The sequence below is a fragment of the Diabrotica undecimpunctata genome, chromosome 4, assembly GCF_040954645.1.
Source record: "Diabrotica undecimpunctata isolate CICGRU chromosome 4, icDiaUnde3, whole genome shotgun sequence".
NCBI lineage: Eukaryota > Metazoa > Arthropoda > Insecta > Coleoptera > Chrysomelidae > Diabrotica > Diabrotica undecimpunctata.
In genome coordinates, this window is record NC_092806.1 from 58,270,905 (window position 1) to 58,291,444 (window position 20,540).

Sequence of the window (20,540 nt, forward strand, 5' to 3'; positions counted from 1 at the left end):
AACGAAATTATCGATTCAGTAGCTCAGAAAATCGATACTAATGACTTAGATGACGTAGAAGACTTGAATAATACTACATCGCTCCATGAGTTGTTATCAAAGAAGCAAAAATAGCATTAAATACTTTAAGGAACTTCATAGAGCAAACCAGACACCTGGACACAATTTATGTTATTTTTGTAAATTATTTAATATTTTAATATTCTTATTATTTTACTGTCAATGTCTCTTTTCCGCAGTATATCCCAAAGTTTCCTTCTGTACATCATCTCAAAAGCCTTTTCCAGATCTATAAATCCAATGTATATATTTTTCCTCTATACTCTTTTCAGTTATATGTTTCACTGTGAGTATGTGGTTTTATAAACTTCTTCCCTTCCTAAATCCGCTTTGTCATTCTTGCAGCGTATTTTTGTATTGCAACATCTCCAAAACTATTGCAATGGCGAAGATTTTACAGGTGTGTAAATAATCATTTGGCCCACAAGAATTCATTACAGGCACTGAACAGAACTTTGAAGGGGATATTCGTGACAATCAAAAACAATTTTGGCGGAGCCACGATTCTATTGTCAGACTGTTCCTTATTTAATAATTATTCTGTAATTAACTTCTGCGCGAACGAACTAAACGCATGCCTAACATCATCCAATTTGTGGCGGTACGTAAAGGCGATGCAATTGACAACTAACATGCGAGTGTTTTTGCTACAAGATCAAAGTGCAATTGTGTTGTCGAAGCAGTTGTTAGATATTGGAAATGGTAAAGTCGCTATTGACACCGACCGGATTCATTTCCTTACCCAGAGATTTGTGTTACTTAATAGACTCGAAAGATGAGCTTACTAAACTTTGACACCTTATTTAAATATAAGACGGTTCAACTAGTTATTTATAATTCAGTTTTTCAACCCTTTATCCCCAATATATTTGGGCACAAGTATATAAATATATTTTTAATTTAGTAATTAGTTTTGATTTGTACTTTTATCTACATTTATTATTTATATATTGCTAAAACTAAATAGGTTCAAGTAAATAATGATGTAAATATTAATATAAAATATTTTTACAAAATTGTGATAGGCAATAATAAATAAATACATATTATGTAGGACACATATAAACATGTGTAATTCATAAACATTCTTTAAGAATAAAAAGCAATCATTAACATTTTACATACAACAATAATACATATTAATTAGGTAATTAATGAGGTTAATATTAATTAGGTAATTAATTCTTTTCGAGGATCATGTTTCTTTATTATCTAATATTTTTTTAAAGTTTCCACAATGAAATTGTACATTCTTTAAAAATATCTTTTTGTGCAAGTTTTTGATATGAACTTTAAGTGTTACGTGAATCCCTAAAAAATCCATGTATTTATTGATATTTTTAACATTGTTTAGTACTTACTGTGCTTATACATATCATAATTGTGTTTCTTTTCTTCTTTTGTCTGTTCTTGGTGCCAATAATGATATGAAATGTTCTTAAACTTATATTCAAGGCGTTGCCTCTCTGAAATTATAAAACGAAACAAAAATTGATTGAAATTTCTTATAGACAGCATAGTACAAAACTTACGTCTCTTACTACATTCAGGAGCAAAAAGGGGCTGCAATTTTCTCGTTTTAGACAATTCAAACAATAAAAAAAACCGCTGCGAAAATCGCAGAGATTATGTGTTCTTTCCTAGTTTTAATAGTAACAGAACAAAAAGAATTCCAGTGTAAATCAAATCCGTGAAAATTTGATAAATCAAAAATTGTGTTGGCGCACATTAATGTAAAAAACATACATAGCTGCATTGGTAAAGTGAATATCCTATATCAATTAAGGCCAAACTTATCACACATATTTGTATTCTTAAGAGTCTTATCGCACATGTTTATGGTATTTTAGTCTAGGAAAGTGTTATAAATTAAAATAGGTAAAAAGAAATAAAGAGTAAGATTTACTCTCAATCAATTTATTCTACCACCAACGATCGATTTCGCATACTATAAGACCATCTTCAGGTCAACGGTACATGGTAAACTTGACGTGTGATTATTAAATATGGCTTTAAATTGATTAAATAAAACTTAATTGAAAAACGAACTAGTAAAATTGAAATTAAATAAACAAATATTACTTATATGCCGATACAAGGATTATTATTAAAAGTTTTTGAAAACGTAGTTAAAACTGTTATGGTAAACTGGTGGCAGGTGATCATCGGTTTTACTGCAACTATTTAACGGATAAAGGGAAAGTTCTTGAGGGGAAAAGATATTAACAAGTAGACAAGTAATGTAGGTACTGTGTAAATTGTTTGTTGAAAATTAAATGTGATGTGTTATATTATTTAATAAAAGTTACTTATATTTATTCAAGAGGTATATTTTGAAAATGTGTGTTATTTATTGAAATTATTTATTTAGAACAGACAGTACTGATAATGCAGAAAAAGATAGATATTCTATTTTTTATGATAGTTTTGGTGTGCAATAACTTGTAATTATCAAATTAATGATGAACCAATTTTGGTCTGTATCGGCTCCTGGCTGTATCTCAGCCAGTCCCAACGACTTCTTCACGTTCCAAAAGATCAAGAATTCAATGCGTGGGCAGCGATTCCAGTCGCAAGAAGAAGCCGTCGATGCCTTTAAAACAGCGATTTTGCAGGTGTCAACTGAAGACTGGAATAACTGTTTTACCAATTGGTTTTTAGTGTGTACAAAAGTGTATCGATTTTGGGGGGAGATATTTTGAAAAGCAATAAAGTACTTTAAGTCTATACATTTTTGTCATCATGGCTATATGCAAAACTAAAAAAACAATCCCCGTATTAGTCTATTTTGCACTTTTATTCAAAATAATAATTTTTTAGTTGAAGAAACCAAGATTTCAAAGTCTGGCAAAAAGAAGGATAAGCAGAGCGATGAACCAACAATATATACATCCAAACCGAACGCTGTTGGGAGGCAGACCAATAACTCTCTTTCAGCAGCTACCGGTCAAATAGTTATAGAGCAAGTGAAAAACCCCCATAAGAAAAAACTGAAAACATCTCAAGTGTAAGTACTGTTTTATTTGTCGTTTAATAATAATAATTATGTATATATATATATATATATATATATATATATATATATATATTAATTAAATTATTTAACGTCTATAAAATTTGAAGTTCTTAACCGATATTACCAATTTTTTCTTTGCATATTATGTAATAATAATGTCTACTTCGGGACATAATTTAAAATGTTTATTCAAATTTTCAGTGCATACTACGATATATTTGCTTAGTAAAAATGGAAAAATTTAATTAGATATTGTTTTATTAAAACAGTTCAATTGTGGCTTCAAATAACTATGATAAAAATTTCATTGAAATATATTTTTTAATAAAAAAGCTATGACAATTTAAAATTTTAAAACTCACTAAACTACGAGTCACAACAGAACGTCCTTTATCAACAGACTGTCCTGAAAACATAATTTTAGTTTAAATCCTAGTTGCCACTACCAATCACCGCCTAATTGGATACATTACTGGTAGCACTTAAACATATTTGTAATTATATTTCTTAGCTGTTGGGGAGTAATACTGCAAATACCTTTCGAATTCTTGCACGAAGCTCGTCTACGTCTCTTGGGCGAGCTTTGTAAAATTTTGTTTGATAATCCCCAGAGGAAGAAGTCTAAAATTGTGAGATCTGGGTAGCCAAACTATCAACGGACTACCCTAGCTTATCCAACGGTTTGGAAAATTTTTATTTAGCCATTGCCAAACACAGTTCTAGTCTAATGAAAAGAGCACCCGTCTAACTGGATACACAAATTTAATTGTTCGTTAAGTCGAAGCTCATTTAGCATTCTATAAGTCAGTATTGCTCTATAAGTCAGTGTCAGTAAGATTTAAGACTTCCCTGAGGTGTGAAACAATTTTATTTGATTTAGAATAAACTTAATAGTAATTATTATGTTATAAGAACAGATAAGAAGCAAAATTATTAAATTATCTATCAGAAGACAAAAGAACACAATTTTAAGCTTATTTCACATAACACTCAATCTCTGAATCAATATAAAAATGTCACTAACTTAAAGATCCACCGTTTTGATATTTTAAAACGCTTATTGCTATAACCAGTTTCTCTACAACATGTAGAAGAGACATGTGGTTTTATTGGTCCATACAATCCGTATCAAATAACTTAATCCCAATATTCATACAAATAAAATTATTCTTAAAATAATCCATAAATATACTTCTCAAAAAAATATAGCCGATCGGTGTGCTCACTTAAAGATACGAAACAAGACAGCGAGTCAAAATTAATTACTTTGATTCGAAACGTTGACCATAGCGACAGCGACTTTGACACACCCATCAAAGAGAACTTAAATTTTTCTATTAGCTGAACTTAAAATAGGCCTTATGGCTAGACAACTCATTATACATTTTAAATGCATTTTTAATGTAACAATATTAACAGACTTGGAAGTAAAGATTGTTGCTAAAATTTCTGACAAATGTTAAACAGTCATATCATGTTCATGTCAACTAAGATTTAAGTAAAATATTAGGTTTTATAGCTAAAGTTAATAATCTAGGTGTTTTACTTTCCAACACCAATAAAACGAAATACATGAAAATAGGTACGCAACCACAAATACTACGGCCACTTGTTATAGAAAACGACGTCATCGAAGCAGTTAACGAATTTGTATACCTGGGAACGCTCGTCAATACTGAAAATGACACTAACGCAGAGATAAACCGCAGAATTTGCACGGCTATTAGATGCTATTTTGGGCTTAATCTCCTTTTTAAATCTACAGTTATATCAAGAAATACAAAAGTAAAACTCTACAAAACAATAATACGCCCAGTCCTAACATATGGTTCAGAAACCTGGACTTTAACAAAAAGGTTTCGAAAGAAAAATACTAAGGCGAATCTATGGAGCGGTAAATGAAAATGGTGTCTGGAGAAGACGATACAACTTCGAACTCTATAGAATATACCAGGAACCAGATATCGTAAAACACATTAAGATAGGACGTCTGAGGTGGGTAGGCCATGTAATGCGGATGGAGCAAACCGACCCATCTAGAAAAACGCTCCTTGATAGACCTATTGGTCAAAGAAGAAGAGGAAGACCCAGAACAAGATTCCTAGATAACATCGATGAAGACATGAGAAATATGGAAATACATGCTTGGCGGAGGAAGGCGATGGATAGGGACGACTGGAGAAAAATTCTTGGGGAGGCTAGGACCCACACAGGGTTGTAAAGCCAAAATGATGTTTTACTTTCCTTAAATTTTTGTGCCGTTTTCAACATTTTTGTCGTTCAGGTTTATTATTAAAATCATTTATCAAATAAAAATGTTCATGGCTATCTGTCGATACAAGGTGTTCTTTTGTCTCCCGTAGTTTAGTGAGTTTTAAAATTTTTATAAGTTGTCATAATAAATACATTTGAATAAAAATTTTGTCATAGCTATTTAAAGCTACTCTAAATCGAGTGCCGTAGGCATTTCTTTAATAAAAATTCTCCCTTTTCGACTAACAAAAAAATGCCCTGGAAATTTGAATAAACATTTTAAATTATGTCCCGAAGTAAACATTTTATTACATCACATTTGAAAAAAAAGTCGGTTACCAACCTCAAATTTTATGGAGTTGTTTCCAATCTAAACATATATATATATATATATATATATATATATATATATATATATATATATATATATATATATATATATATATATATATATATATATATATATATATATATATATATATATATATATATATATATATACATATTAGACATTGACCGCCAGTTGCAGTAACATCAAGTATACATTAATTTTATGTTAGAATATGATTATATTATGTATTACTATATATTATATTAATGAGTTTGATTTAAACGCAGAAAGTATTGTGTGTTCATATGCAAAAATAGTAATAACATTAATAAAATAAAAAACACATGTTCGATATCAATTTAAGTATCAGGTAAAATGAGGTGTTATATTGAAAAATTTAGTTGGTATTTGAGTATGAACACTCCAACTGATCGTGTAATATAATGATCATTTAATTTTTGAAGCGAAGTTTCTATACTGGCATTGTATTACTTTTTCTGTAGTAATTTTACTATAGAGAAAAAGTAATACAATGCCAGTATAGAAGCTCGCTTCAAAAATTACAGAAGCTAGTTTCAAGGAAGTAGCGCCACGAAACATGTTTATATTACCTCCGTATAGAGGTTCGTGGTTCGAAGTCACAATAAACAGTTGGAAGAGTCCCTTTACTCGAGACTAGTACGGTATACATCAAAATTTCTTCCCACAGTATAATCAACTATGCAGTTGGTTCTATTGTGACGACAGAAATCCCATTGATGAGATGCAACGAACTTAAATGAAAAACATGTATCTCTCGAGATAGAGGGAAAGTGAAGTGGTATTTATTGAATGTTATTGCAACCGACAGTACAAATGTCCACACTTTAAAACAGTAATTTTATATAATATTTTCAATGAATTTTTTTCTTTCAATCTTAAAACTATCATCATTGGACAAAATTACTATTACACCCTTTCAATATTAAATAAAATCAAACTTTCTCTTCAATCTAAATATAATCAGATATTTATAACATCATCTGTACATCGAATTTATTTTTTTAGACAAATTAAGAGAAATCTATGTGGTGGGGTCGCTACAGGGAAACGAAAGAGATCCTAAACCGAAAACGTTTAAAGTTACAAACAAAATAAATTTGGTTGTAATAGTAAACAGTGATGTTACTTAAGAACTTAATAAAATTTTAGACTATCCATTTTGGCTTTTTTTTCAAATTTAACCCTTTCAAAATTGTCATGACAAATGGAAAGTATATAAGAAAAATTTTCATTTGTGTTCTGTACTAAACAGACATTCTTTTTATCTATTTGCTTAAGGAATGCTAAAATGGCCATGCGCAGTATAGCATCACATTAACTTAACTTTAATAGTGTGAAGCCTGTCATTGCTAAATATATATTTTTAATTTTCAAAATAATATATTCATTCAACTTATCAGTGGCTCAATGAGCCAACCGAAATTAGATCTGAAGGGAAAGAATTCGAAGAAGTTTCTATATATTGTGTAATTCATAAAGAGCATGTATTTGATCTGCAGATTTTATAGAACCAAATATTAATCACTTGTTTGATAACTGAGAGTAACTATAGTACATATTGAGATAAAGGTTGTTTAATTATATAAATAATTAAGTAATATTCATTCAATATATTTCAGCCATTTTTCACACATAAAAGAGTAAATATGATGGATAGTTGATGTACTCGGTCGAAGCCATGCGTGCTCTTCCACCTCGAGTGTTCGTATTCCCTCCCATATACATCAAGGAAATCACAATAATACTAGTGAGAAAGTTATCGGTCAAGTGAAGTTGGAGATAAAACAAAAGGATATTGGTTCAAGATAAATATGGTTCATATAATAAATGGTATTCAATAAGAATGGTGAAATAGCAATAGTCCTTTGACCTACAACTTCACTTGACAGATGGGCCTCTATTGAAATTAACTCTCTTACGACATATAGGATGGTGCTTAGTCTCTATAGGAAAACTACTTATATCCTAAGTTTTTTTCTTCATAGAACTATACAGGGCCATTAACACTGCAATTTAAAAATGTGAATGTGAATTATACAGGGTGCTCCAAAATAGAGTGGTATATCAAAGTTATATATTTTCTTATGGAACACCCTATATTTGATGACATTTTTGAATGTTCCGTAAAAAATAAGCTATACTTTTATAAGGGTTCCCTATACCTAATTATTTTGATTTATTTCGATTTTTCTAAAAATGTAAGGTTTTAGAAAATATTAAGTATCTACTAATCTAAGAATTAGAGACTAAAGTTTTTAGGCCTTAATAATAGACTATTTGTCATATTTAAACAGATGTTTATTATTTCAGAATTTTTTACAGGATGTTCAAATTTTTGATTGTTCTATTAGCAATCAAGCTGTAATAACGTACTTATTTTAAATTAAAGGTCCTGTATTCGGTTGTTTTATTTAAATTTGTTGTATTTAGCTTTCAATCTATGTTAGGGTTTCCTATACCTATCTCCTTTCCTTTTTTGAAATATTTAAAGATTTCATAATTTGTAAGCTTTAAAAATTATTATCAAATATGCCGTGGAACACATCACCAAACACCGGCGTTATGCCTAGCCAAGGTACTGTTAAAAATAACATTTAAATTTTATTTTTCTTGTCGAACTGTTTAACTTACTAGATAGAAATGTCAAACTGTATGTAAGTCACAATTGTAAATACAATTAAATGCATTGACTACTTTCGTGGAAACGATCGTCTTAACGAAAATATGTGTAATGTAAAAAATAGGTATTTACTGAATAACCGGTGAATTTGGGTATAGGGAAGATTTATTGGCAATGAAAGATAATTTAAATGTATTTCATTATAAAGTATAGAATATGGAGTGCTATTTAAAATACGAATATTATTCAATGTCACAGTAGTCCAAATTGAACTAATTCACTTAGTCACTTTAAACAATTTCTTTAGTTTATAATCTTTATTATTGAATTTTATTTGTTTCTTGCTGTTTTCTTTTGTCGATTTTTTATTAAATATTTTTTCGATAAAAAATAGCCTTATTTTGCACAATTAAACATTTGCTTAACATTGAAAAGTGAAAATTTTGTTAATGCGAAATAAAGTGTTTTGGTTAATGCGCTAAGCATTTTTATTTAGGTATTATTCAGCCTGTTTTGCCTCTTGAACTACCTTTGACTAAAAGACACAAATATTCATATAAAAAGTGGTGGTTTTAAATTTACTTAATCCTACTTAATACCATTAATAAATGAATGGAAAACAAACAAAGACATAAATAAGGGTGGTTATTAATGGATTATATTATGAAAATACCTGTATAAATACTCAAAATATATTTGAGTTCTACATAAGTAAGAGGGAAATATTGTCATTGTCTATTTCCAGAAAAGAGTAACATTGCTTCATATGTTACGTTTTTGTTCTTCATGTTCGGTATTATGCTAAAAGTTTATACCGGTGACATAATAATTATATATTAAAAGTATGGAATTACCAAAGTAAACACTCATATTGGCTTCAGAAATTCTTGTAGTTTATATATCTGTTTGTATTGAATATACATATATACATATAGTATTCAGTTATCAGTATTAACCTAATATTTTCCGTATATTTATATCTGTTTGTATTGAATATACAATATACATATAGTATTCAGTTATCAGTATCAACCTAATATTTTCCGTATATTTATATCTGTTTGTATTGAATATATATTTCACTACCCCTTTTTATTCACTTCTAATTTTTTTTATTTAGTATATCCCTTTATACTTATATTATACTTATATTTAATATATAGTCTTTTTGGCTATCACTATGGTTATCCATATTTCTGTGATATTTCACTTGTGTGTTTTGGTGTCCACATTATGTATGTTTGTATAAACGTATTCCATCTAATTCCACATTGGACAAGCTCTGGTTACTGTTTTCACTCTACACACTATAGCAGAAATTCTTATCTACGAAGCTTTTTTACGTATTTAAGTTATCAGATACTATGTCCCCTTGTCACTGCCATATTATTGAATTTTCATAAACATTTTAATGGATTCTTTAATGCAAAACAAAGAACATACATTTTTAAATGCTTTTATTTTGTGAACAATAAATTCAAATTCTAGTTATCTCCTCCCTGAAACAACAGACATTCATGCCTTCAGGTGAATTTTGCGCTTTTATAAAACAAATTACACACTTTTTTTCTGAAACGCAAGGGTATTTTCCAAATATTTTAGCGATCGCTGCGAAATTGTGGCACAAGCAGTGGTGCCTATTTTCTGTCATCCTTAGTAAATGGCATCTAGCTAGCGTGACTACTCTGTTAATTAGGAGACTTTGTGAAGAATCATGAGTTTCTCTTTTCTAGTCTGTCATCAGTTCTATCACTATTCAATATCATCATCATCATCATCTTGGTGCTACAGCCCTTAGAGGGCCTCGACCTTCTCAAGCTTTCTACGCCATTCTATTCTGTCCATCGCTTGCATTTTCCAGTTGCCGACTCCGATCTTCTCGGCATCTTGTGTTACCCCGTCCATCCACCTTAGCTTTGGTCTACCCCGTCTTCTAATTCCTACGGGTTGCGCTGTTAGAATCTTTTTTATCATGTTTGACTCAGGGGCCCGGGCTACATGTCCTGCCCACTGCAGGCGGTTTCGCTTAATTATAGTGGTAATATCTTTACCACCAAACGTATGCTTGTAGATATTCTGCAGTTCAAAGTTATATCTACGCCTCCATACTTCGTTCTCACAGACCGCTCCGAATATCTTGCGTAGCACCTTTCTTTCAAAAATGGATAGAGCGGATTCATCTGTTTTCGTTAGCGTCCATGCCTCTGATCCATATGTGAGAACGGGGACTATCATTGTTCTATACAGCCTTATACGAGTTTTTTGAGACAGACGTTTGTTAGCTAAGTACTTTGATAGACCATGATAACACCTGTTTGCAATTATTATTCGCCTTTTTATTTCCTCAGATGTGTTATTATTGGGGTTAACCGATGTCCCTAGATATATGAACTCTTTGACTGCTTCGAAGTTTTGGTCATTGATGATTAAATTTGTGTCAACATTTCCAGCTCTTGTGTTTGTGTTAGTCGCCATGAATTTGGTTTTATTTTGATTTATCTGTAACCCCATTCGTTCTGCTGCTGCTACTAGCTCGGTTAGGATTTCCGCAGTTCTCGCCCTAGTTCTTGTTATAATGTCCACGTCGTCTGCATATGCTAGAATTTGGACTGATCTATTAAATATTGTTCCCCTGTTATTTCAGTATAAGGCTTACAAACAATTTCTCGCATCACCTTGGTGAGCTGCTCTCCACCGTGCTTAAATAACTCTGCTGGGATGCCATCGCTACCTGGGGACCTATGGTTCCTTAGTTTTTCTATAGATATTTTCACTTCATCTACCGAGGGGGGTTCCACGAGTTCCTCATTTCGATATTCCAGCTCTATATTGTTAGTAGGTTCCCCTTCCAGCAACTCTCGAAAGTGCTCTACCCATCGTAAAAGGATATCCTCTTTGTTGGTAAGTAAGTTACCTTCCTTATCATTACAATAGTTGATTCTTGGTTTGAATTCTTTTCTAATACTATTTATTTGATGATAGAACTTTCTTGTTTCTCCTTGACTCATATGGCTTTCGAGCCGTTCTAATATGTCATTTTCCGAGTCTCGTTTCTTTTTCGGTGTATGCGTTTTTCCTCTCTCCTTAAGTTTTTGTATCTATCTATTGTTGTTCTAGTTTTTCGTTGTTGCATGGTCCTAAATGCCTCGTTCTTCTCATCTGTTATTTTTTTGCAGTCTTGGTCGAACCAGTCGTTTCTTTCTTGGGTTCGGGATATTCCCAATGTGCTTTCGGCTGCTAATTTCAGAGCCTCCACAGAGTTCCACATTTCCGTGCTTGATTGGTCGACTGCCCAGGTGTGTTCTAGGGTTTCTTTTATATGTGACTGGAACTGTTTCTCTTTGTTTTCATTTTTTAGCATATGTAAATTATATTTTACTTGTCTAGTGCCCCTTTCTTTCTTGGCATTGGAAATTCTTTGTCGTAACTTGGCCCTTACCATAAAATGGTCTGAGTCAATATTTGCGCCTCTAACTTGTAACTTCTTACGTCCATTAGGTTTGTAAAGTGCCTTCTGTCAATTATAACATGGTCAATTTGATTGACCACTATTCAATAAGGTCTAACTAAACCGAAAAATGTCACAGTGTGGACGAAAAACAGACGTTAAATTATTGATCTTCAAAATTGTTTGTATAGTGCAATTAGATATGACGAAATACTTATTTTACTTCCATTTCAATCAGAATTCTCTTTGTTGAATTCTGTTATCTAGAAAATATTAACTCATATTTTTGCACTTCAATTCTATTAAACTTTATTCTTTACAGATTTCGTCAAACTGACGAAGATTTGCTGACAGGAATGCACAAAATTTTGGATTACGTCAAAAACCACGAAGATGCATGGCCGTTTACAGATCCGGTAGAAGAAGAATACGCCCCTAACTATTACACGGTCATCAGAAAACCCATGGATCTGCAACGTATGGAGGAGAGACTAGATTCTGGTTTCTACAAATCGTTTGACAGATTCCGTGCAGATTTTCAATTGATCGTTGATAACTGTAAACTCTACAACGGTGCAGAAAATGGTAATTATATACAAGGGTGGGTCAAATACGGACCCCCTTTTTAATAACTTTTATTGAAATAGGATTATATTTTTTTTTTCTATATACATTTCTTCATTTTGATACACAAATGAAGGTTATTCTTAAAAAGTTTTGCCAATAACTGCTTTATTGTCATCAAAACGCACCTTTGTTATAGAGACGATACATACAATAATCCCGTCGCAAATCTCCCGGACTTTTCAGAGAAATGCTCCACGATATTCTTATGCATGTACGTTCTTTTTTCGTGCATTGGGTGGGGCTTATGGTATTTACCCATTTTTACAATTAAAAATCATTAAAAATATTTTTCGAAATTAAATATTGATATAAATTACAATAATTATTATATTAAGTAAACAAGTTTAGGTCATTTTATTTGCAGTTTACATACGAGTAATATATTAAAAGTGCTAATAATTTCGCTGATCTATGACACTAGATGTCGCTCTTTCCAACTTGCATATAGCGAATATATAGTAGGGCGTTATCATGTTATAGCAACACTTATATTTAAATCTCTTTTTTGTATAGAGGACTCAAAACACCTTCTTAATGGTAACAGTAATAAGATGCATAAAAAACATCTATAATTCCTAAAACCATTGTTGCCAAAATTTTAGTCTCAGAATTTTCGAATTTACCTAGCAAATTTCACCTTTTTATATTTCTTTCCTCACTTGTACTTTTATACTCCGATTTATAATGATGTACATAAGTTATGTCGTTATAAGCTAACAAATCGCTCGATATCTTCCTGGGTGGTGCATTTTTTTGAGCGAACTGGTTAATTTTTTTCTGCTCAAAACCTCATCCTCCTCGAAATTTTTTATGTTAAAATGTTACTCTCGTTTGGGTCAATGTTGCTTTGAATATACAATATTCACACCAAACTAAAAATGGTATCTATTTCTCTTGTTTGCATCATAAGAGCAACTGACTATCCGCAGGGACACATCACATATTACATCGAGGCGTAGAACATCAGGTTTCGTCTTCCTATTAAAAATATGTGTGCCTCTCAACTGTACTTTATCCCCTACTAATTTAATGTGTCCATAACTTTTCAACTATATTTTTGTTCTTAGAATATACTGAAATGGTCGACAATCTCCTTCAAGTATTCGAAAAAGCCACAGAAAAATATTTAGACCACATCTCCTCATCTGACGATGAAATAGCCATAGAATTCTCGAATGAAGAAAAAGTAAAGTCCAAAAATAGGTCAGATGAGCCAATAAACGAAAAAACTTCGTCGTCTCGAAGAAAACCTATGTTGGTAGCTCAGACAGACAGAAAAAGAGAACGATCAGAATCGGAAGAGTCCATCAGTAGCGTAACATCCCATGAATCTCCTCATCGAGAGGTCAACACAAGATCTGCCAAGCACAGAAAAATTGAACCCGTAGAAGAGACACCAGAAAAGATTAGCAAAGCTGCTAAGTCAAAAAAAGAAAAAGATGAATCAAAAGTAAAGAAGGAAAAAGAAGTTAGTATCAAAAAAGAAAACGAGAAGAACGTAAAGTTAAAAAATGAAAAGGTACTGGTGAAAACGAAAAAAGAAAAGGAGGAAGTGAAAACGAAGAAGGAAAAAGAAGAGGTGAAAACGAAGAAGGAAAAGGAAGATGTGAAAACGAAGAAGGAAAAGGAAGAGGTGAAAACGAAGAAGGAGAAGGAAGAGGTGAAAACAAAGAAGGAAAAGGAGATAAAACCTAAAAATGAGAACGAGGAATCAAAAAAAATTAAGGTATGTGTTCCCAATTAAGTTAAATACTCTATTTAAATAAGATATGTGGATGTTATATGTTCATCCAATAACATAGGCCATCTACGTTTTTGATTGTTTTTATTTTCTTTTTGCTTTTCCTCCAACCTATCCTTTATTGTCAGCTTTAAAACAGCTTTTCTTCTGCTGTCTAAATTTGGTATATTCTTTTTTAATTTTATACTTATATTATATTTTTAAGATTTTTCTCTTTTGTTCATTAGTGCTTCCCAAAAAAATTATCTTTTTATTGGAATTATTATATTGGTATTAGTTTTAATTGAACCTAATGAGGTAATATTCTAAAATGTTAAAATACCTAGGATTTGAATAGTTACTTACAAGAATTACATGGCGTAGTTACATGGCGAATTACTTACAGTAACATGGCGTGTTACCTAATCGCCATGTTACCTAATCCAACGGTAACTTTAACATCCTAAGTATTTATAAGATATAATGTCGAACAAATGTAACTAATTATTTGTTAACGGGTTTTTACCCATATATTTAGTGGCTACATTCATGTACTCCTAGACACCGATGATGGAATGATATATTCCGAAAACGTTTTGTCTAACACAGCCCGTTTGGGTTTTTAAATATATACCTTTTACAAAGGATTTTAATTAATTTTTTAATATATGGTATATAGCCAAATACAGGAACGTAGATTCCTTGTGGACTTTCTGTAAGTATTAAGGCAAACTACCATTACCAAAGTAAATAGTTCCTCTAGTCGGTTTAGCTCACGCTGGGTGAAGCTTTTTTCAATAGCGACTAGATTAATAGTACTTATGAATGACAGTTTTATGGACTTCAAACATGTGATTTCCATATAATTACAATTTACGCCGTTATTAATCAAAATTCCGAGTTGGTGCAATGATATGAAATGATTGTAATTTCGAGAGGAATCCATTCATTTAAATTTTATTGCACTTGAGTGACATTACATTTTCTATAAGATGTGTGCGATCTGCTTTCGACATATTGCTTATTTACTTATATATTATTGTTTTATTGCTTTTAGGCTTCTGAAAAGAAAAACAAAGCGGAGGTGAAAGAAAAAGAGACAAAGAAAGAAAAATATTTATCCAAGAAGGCGTTAAAAAATAAAACCAAAAAAGGCAACAAGAAGGATAAAAAGAAAAAGGGCAAAACCAAGACTGTGAGTAGAAGTCCGAGCTTAAGTCCTCCACCAAGCGATAGTCCCCCTCCTTCGAGTCCTGATATTAGATTCGATTTCTTCCCTAGGACCCTGAAGAAACCGCATCAGTATGAGTCTGATATTGAAAATTCCATTCAAGAAGGTAAGATACAATTAAAGTAAATTTTTATAGGAACTTTTTGTTTAAAAAAATGTTTATAACTAACCTACAAAAGGTTATAACTAGAGAGCGGAATATATGTAACAGAACACTGCAAATATGCAAAAAATGTTACAGAATATATGTAATATATATGCGTAAGAATACAAATATGCAGACAATTATCGTCTTGTTCATAATTTTGCATTTAAAAACCAATTTATATAATAAAAATAATCTAAAATCCCGTCCAAAGAGTATTTAAAAAGTCCTATTTTTTATGTAGATTATAACTGCAATAAGATTGAAATACAATTTTGGCATTTATTTATTTTAACTTTGAACTTGTATTAAAATGAAAATAGTGACTTACAATTTTAGAGCAAGCTCGACAAAATACTCTTCCTCCATCCTCCATCCTGCTTTAATTGAATGATATGGCTGAATCCAACCACTTAGTTTGCACTTTTAAAATTTGCATCAATGCACACGTTTACACAGTTTGACGCGAAAATCATAAATGAAACTAATGTAAATTTCCGATATTTATACAGCTACTTATTCCTAAAAAGGTTCACCGATGCTTCAATTCCTTTTGGATCTCTCACCCGTCTCTCTAAAAGTGTTAATGTATATTTCATTTTGTTTGTATATTAGGGTTGTTAATTATTTATCAGTTTACTTAAAACCTTTTATTACAATAATAGCAGGTACGCCCAAAATTATTTAAAGAAACAGAGGTTTTATTACTAGGGAATTTGAATGAACAATTTCGAGAAAAGTTCGACACATTCAGCAAATATTGACATTATACATTTTTTTATAAAATTATGTAGATATATGCGATTTCTTGTAAAATGATGATATTTATGCAAAATATGCCACATATGCAAAAAATGCATTCCGGTCTCTAGTTATAACGTTACTTTATGCTTAATTATTTGATTACGTTTTAAATTATGAATACTTAAATAGGGCTAGACCTTTAAAAAAATAAACTTTTCACGCGCAGTGTAGTAAGAAGTCATAATGTAATCGTCAATATCGTATGTACATTCGTTTTTGCACTGTTATGGAAAACAGTTACCAAACAAAACTGTTACATTTCATTTCATTACGGTATAGAAAAAAATTGAATGATTTACAACTTTAGGTACTTTTCCCAACTTTATGTTGTTTAAAAGATATTCGAGATGAAAAAAGGTTAATTACATTTCTATTATGCTGCGAATGTAACTTTTATGGTTAAAAGATTTAAAATTTTTTTTTAAACACAAAACTTTGTAGAAAAATTATAGTAGATAACTCGTGTATTGATTTTCTTACGCAGTTTATCGAATTATTACACACACTCCTCTCGCACTTTCGTGGTATGATATTTTATTTTGCGTAATTTACCGTCCTCATTTTGTATTTTAGTAATGTTACATTTTAAACAAAAAGTTCAATTTTACCATATAACTTTGTTCACTACCTATGGAATACTATAACATACTTTTTTTTTTTAGATAAACACCGTACAAAGTTCGACAAATTTTTCGACGATTTCAATGTACTTGACCATCATTTTGACCAGAAAATAAAAAGAGACGACGAGCTGTTACCATTTTTTCCAAAGCCAAAAGAAAAGCACAACAAACTAAGAGAAACTATAGAAAAACTCAAAGCCCTAAGTGAAAATAAACTAAAAGACGAATTTGATTTTGAATTGGATCATTCCAAAGAGAATAAAGATAAGTCTAAGAAAGTTGAAAAAGAAGAGAAACATAAGACTAAGAATAAGGAGAAGTCTCATAAGCCGTTCGCTAAGGAAGCGGAGCTAGAACTGGAAGAGGGAAACAATACAATGGATAGCATTCAATCAGATGGACAGAAAACTAAAAAATCTCCGACCTCAACAAGTTCAAATATTGTCAGCAAGGCCCAGGCTGCTAATTTTGACGCTTTGACTATAGCCACTGAACAAACATTAAAAGACATAAACAAATGGCTAGATGACACTCCTAAATTCGCAGAATTCAGCTCCGCCAGTAATTCTCCATCATACGCCGGTTTGGACGACCTTGACACACTTCCAGGAAAAATAGATCAAGTTCCCGGCAAAAAATTGGACAAACCTTTAACGACAATTAAAAAGGATGCAGCTAACAAAGATCCTAAAAAGAAACCGTTTCGAGATCCTTCCAAGTTCTTTAAGAGAAGGGAAGTTCAAAGAACTATAGATCGGCTACAGCCGGGGAAAAGTAAAGGAAATCTCATATCGAACGTTCAGGCTACAAATAAAGCGGATGAAGTATTTGCACTTGGTCCGCTTTCCAAATTAAAAGATACTAAGAACTCTCTAATTGTTAAAACAAATACCAATGCTCCCAAGTTAAGTTTAGGATCTGTTTTGGATAGTTTCGGAAAGCATAAGTTTGTTGATGATCAAAAGAAAGAAGAAAAACAGTTGGAAGAGGTTAAATCAGAAGAGAAACCTGCCACGCCTGATATAAAAATGGACGTTGAAAGCTCAATCAGTATTAAGAAATCGGAAGAAGAAACTGAGAAAAAAATGCAAGAGCCACCTGTTGCAGATGATACTGGAAGCGGTGGTGCAACCCCTAATCTCAGCGCTTGGTTCAAGGCTTTCGGGGCCCCAAAAATACAACCTGTCACTAAAAGGAACGACGCTAAATCGGAAGTTGAAAAAGAAAAGAATGACGAAAGCAAATCAGTGGATGTGCGTAAAGTGGCAGTACCACTGGCCTCCCCAAGTACGGACACTCACGGGCAGCCCGTATCCAGACAAAGACGAATCAGTACAGGAAGCAGCATGTCTGAGCGTTCTAGTTTTAGCCAAGACATGGATTCGCCTAGAGTTGGAATGGATGAAAGAGGAGCTTATCCTGCTCCGTATCCTTCACCATTACATAGATCTCCTACGGGGGCATCTCCGATTATGGCGTCTCCTCGGCCGGATATTTCTCCAAAAACTGCGTACTCCACTATCAATGGACAAATCAGGGTAGGGTTTTATCAAGACACTGTATCGAATAAGAGCAGTCCAGATAAATCTTGCAGTCCTCGGGAGAATTCGCAGTCTCCTTATCCACATTATTCTGAACATGTTTATACGCCAAACACGACTGATAATTCTTACTATTCATATACAAATCCTCCATATTACACTCATGTTCCTAATTATTCTAGTACAAATCCTACACCTCCTTACAATTCCGAAGGCAACTATTCATTCTATGACAGTAACAAAGCACAGACACCTCAAAACTACACTGCCAATTCGCCTGCTAGTAATCATTCTTCTCCTCATCACCAGCTATCAGCTAACGTATCTCCAAATATGAACGCTGATCGATCGCCAGGAATGAATTCACCTAGTGTACATTCACCCAGTATCCATTCTCCAACAGTTTACTCCCCTCATTCGCCAACAGTTTTACCACAACACTCACCTAATATCAACCCCCAGTATTCTCCCGGGTTACTTCCACAACCATCTCCTGGCGTTCACCCACAACATTCTCCTGGAGTTCACCCGCAACATTCTCCTGGAGGTCTCCCTCAACATTCTCCTGGAGTTCTCCCGCAACATTCTCCTGGAATTCTCCCGCAACATTCTCCTGGGATTCTCCCGCAACATTCTCCAGGTGTGCACCCCCAACATTCCCCTGGCGTTCACTCACAACACTCTCCCGGCGTTCATCCACAACACTCGCCCGGTATTCATCCACAACATTCTCCCGGTGTTCATCCACAACATTCTCCCGGTGTTCATCCACAACATTCTCCCGGTGTTCATCCACAACATTCTCCGGGTGTGCATCCACAACATTCTCCTGGTATACCTCCACAGCCCTCTCCTGGTGTACATTCCCAACACTCCTCAATTGTTCAACGACCTCCTAGTCCTCTATCTGCAAGCATGTGTTCAAATTCACCTGAGGTGGAACGCTTCCAGCCTCAAGAAGACCTTAGCAAACGTAGTGACAAGATACACTCTCAGGCAGCAATTTTCCCTGTTAAGAAAAGAGCTTACAATGATAATGAAATATTGCAAATTAGTAATCAAAAGTTCGAAATCGATCCGCGTCTAACGCAACAAATAGAAATGAAGAAGAACCAAGATACGCCCAAGGAAAAAGTAGATGCCAAACCGTATGTTCACCAAAACATCCCAGATCCTAAGAGCTTAAACATCCCGAATTCTGAAGACTTTTATCCAAAACCTCCTGCGCATACTTCTCAATTGCCTACAGCTCAGGCAACATCTGCCTATAACTTTAACACCGAGTCAAATTATTCTCTAAACATACCAAATAGAGATAGAACGATAGCTTCTTCACAATCCAGCAAAATCGATATGTCGAAATACACTAACATGGGCTATACAGGACCTGATGTCAATACTAGATCTATTTCGCAGCTAAGTTTTCCTTCCACATCAATCCCTGCTACTTTGTCACAGAAGCAAGCGTCTGCACAGCCGTCACTCGTGACGTCTGCAGCTTCATCTAGCGACATGTCGATGAGATATGGTAATCCTAACTTAGCTTTACAACAAATGGGATATAAAGGTAAGTCTTTTATTTTAACCATTTCTTAATAAAATAGTTTTTTTTTATTTTCTTAATGACTTGGACTCTTGGGCATTTAGCTAGTCGCAAAAAATTAGGATAATAAAAACATAAAACAACACAAAGGAATAAACTGAGTCACTCGCTTTTCGTCCAGGTGCCCATTAATACATTTCTTATAATAGACAAACTAAAGTTAGGCCTCAGATAGAAAAGATATCACAGAATGTGTTAAAACAACGGTTATACAATTAATGATAAATATTAAGTTTACAACTTAATGTCACATTTTGCTAAGAACTCTATTAATACACCATATATATTCTGAATTATTTATTACTAAAAGAAACATGCTAATTGTTCTAACATCATTTACTTTAATCAAGTTCATACACAACTCAGTGCTTAACTTTGTGTACTTTAAACGTTCAAAAAAATTAAAAAGGTATTTTGGATCACCAATGTCTTCATAAGTACTACAGTTTTCATTTGGAACTATATTCATTCTACTT

General features: G+C 32.7%; 1 protein-coding gene across 2 annotated transcripts in view; it reads left to right on the forward strand.

Moving 5' to 3' along the window:
- Window positions 1–20,540, forward strand: part of dikar (CECR2 histone acetyl-lysine reader dikar) — a 63,225-nt gene that overhangs the window by 27,376 nt on the left and 15,309 nt on the right. For both annotated transcript variants that reach the window (XM_072529518.1, XM_072529519.1), the window contains exons 5-9: window positions 2,881–3,067; window positions 12,093–12,355; window positions 13,465–14,123; window positions 15,175–15,454; window positions 16,960–20,028. In XM_072529518.1, the coding sequence (XP_072385619.1) occupies window positions 2,881–3,067; window positions 12,093–12,355; window positions 13,465–14,123; window positions 15,175–15,454; window positions 16,960–20,028 (4,458 nt within the window). The remainder of the gene's footprint in view (window positions 1–2,880; window positions 3,068–12,092; window positions 12,356–13,464; window positions 14,124–15,174; window positions 15,455–16,959; window positions 20,029–20,540) is intronic.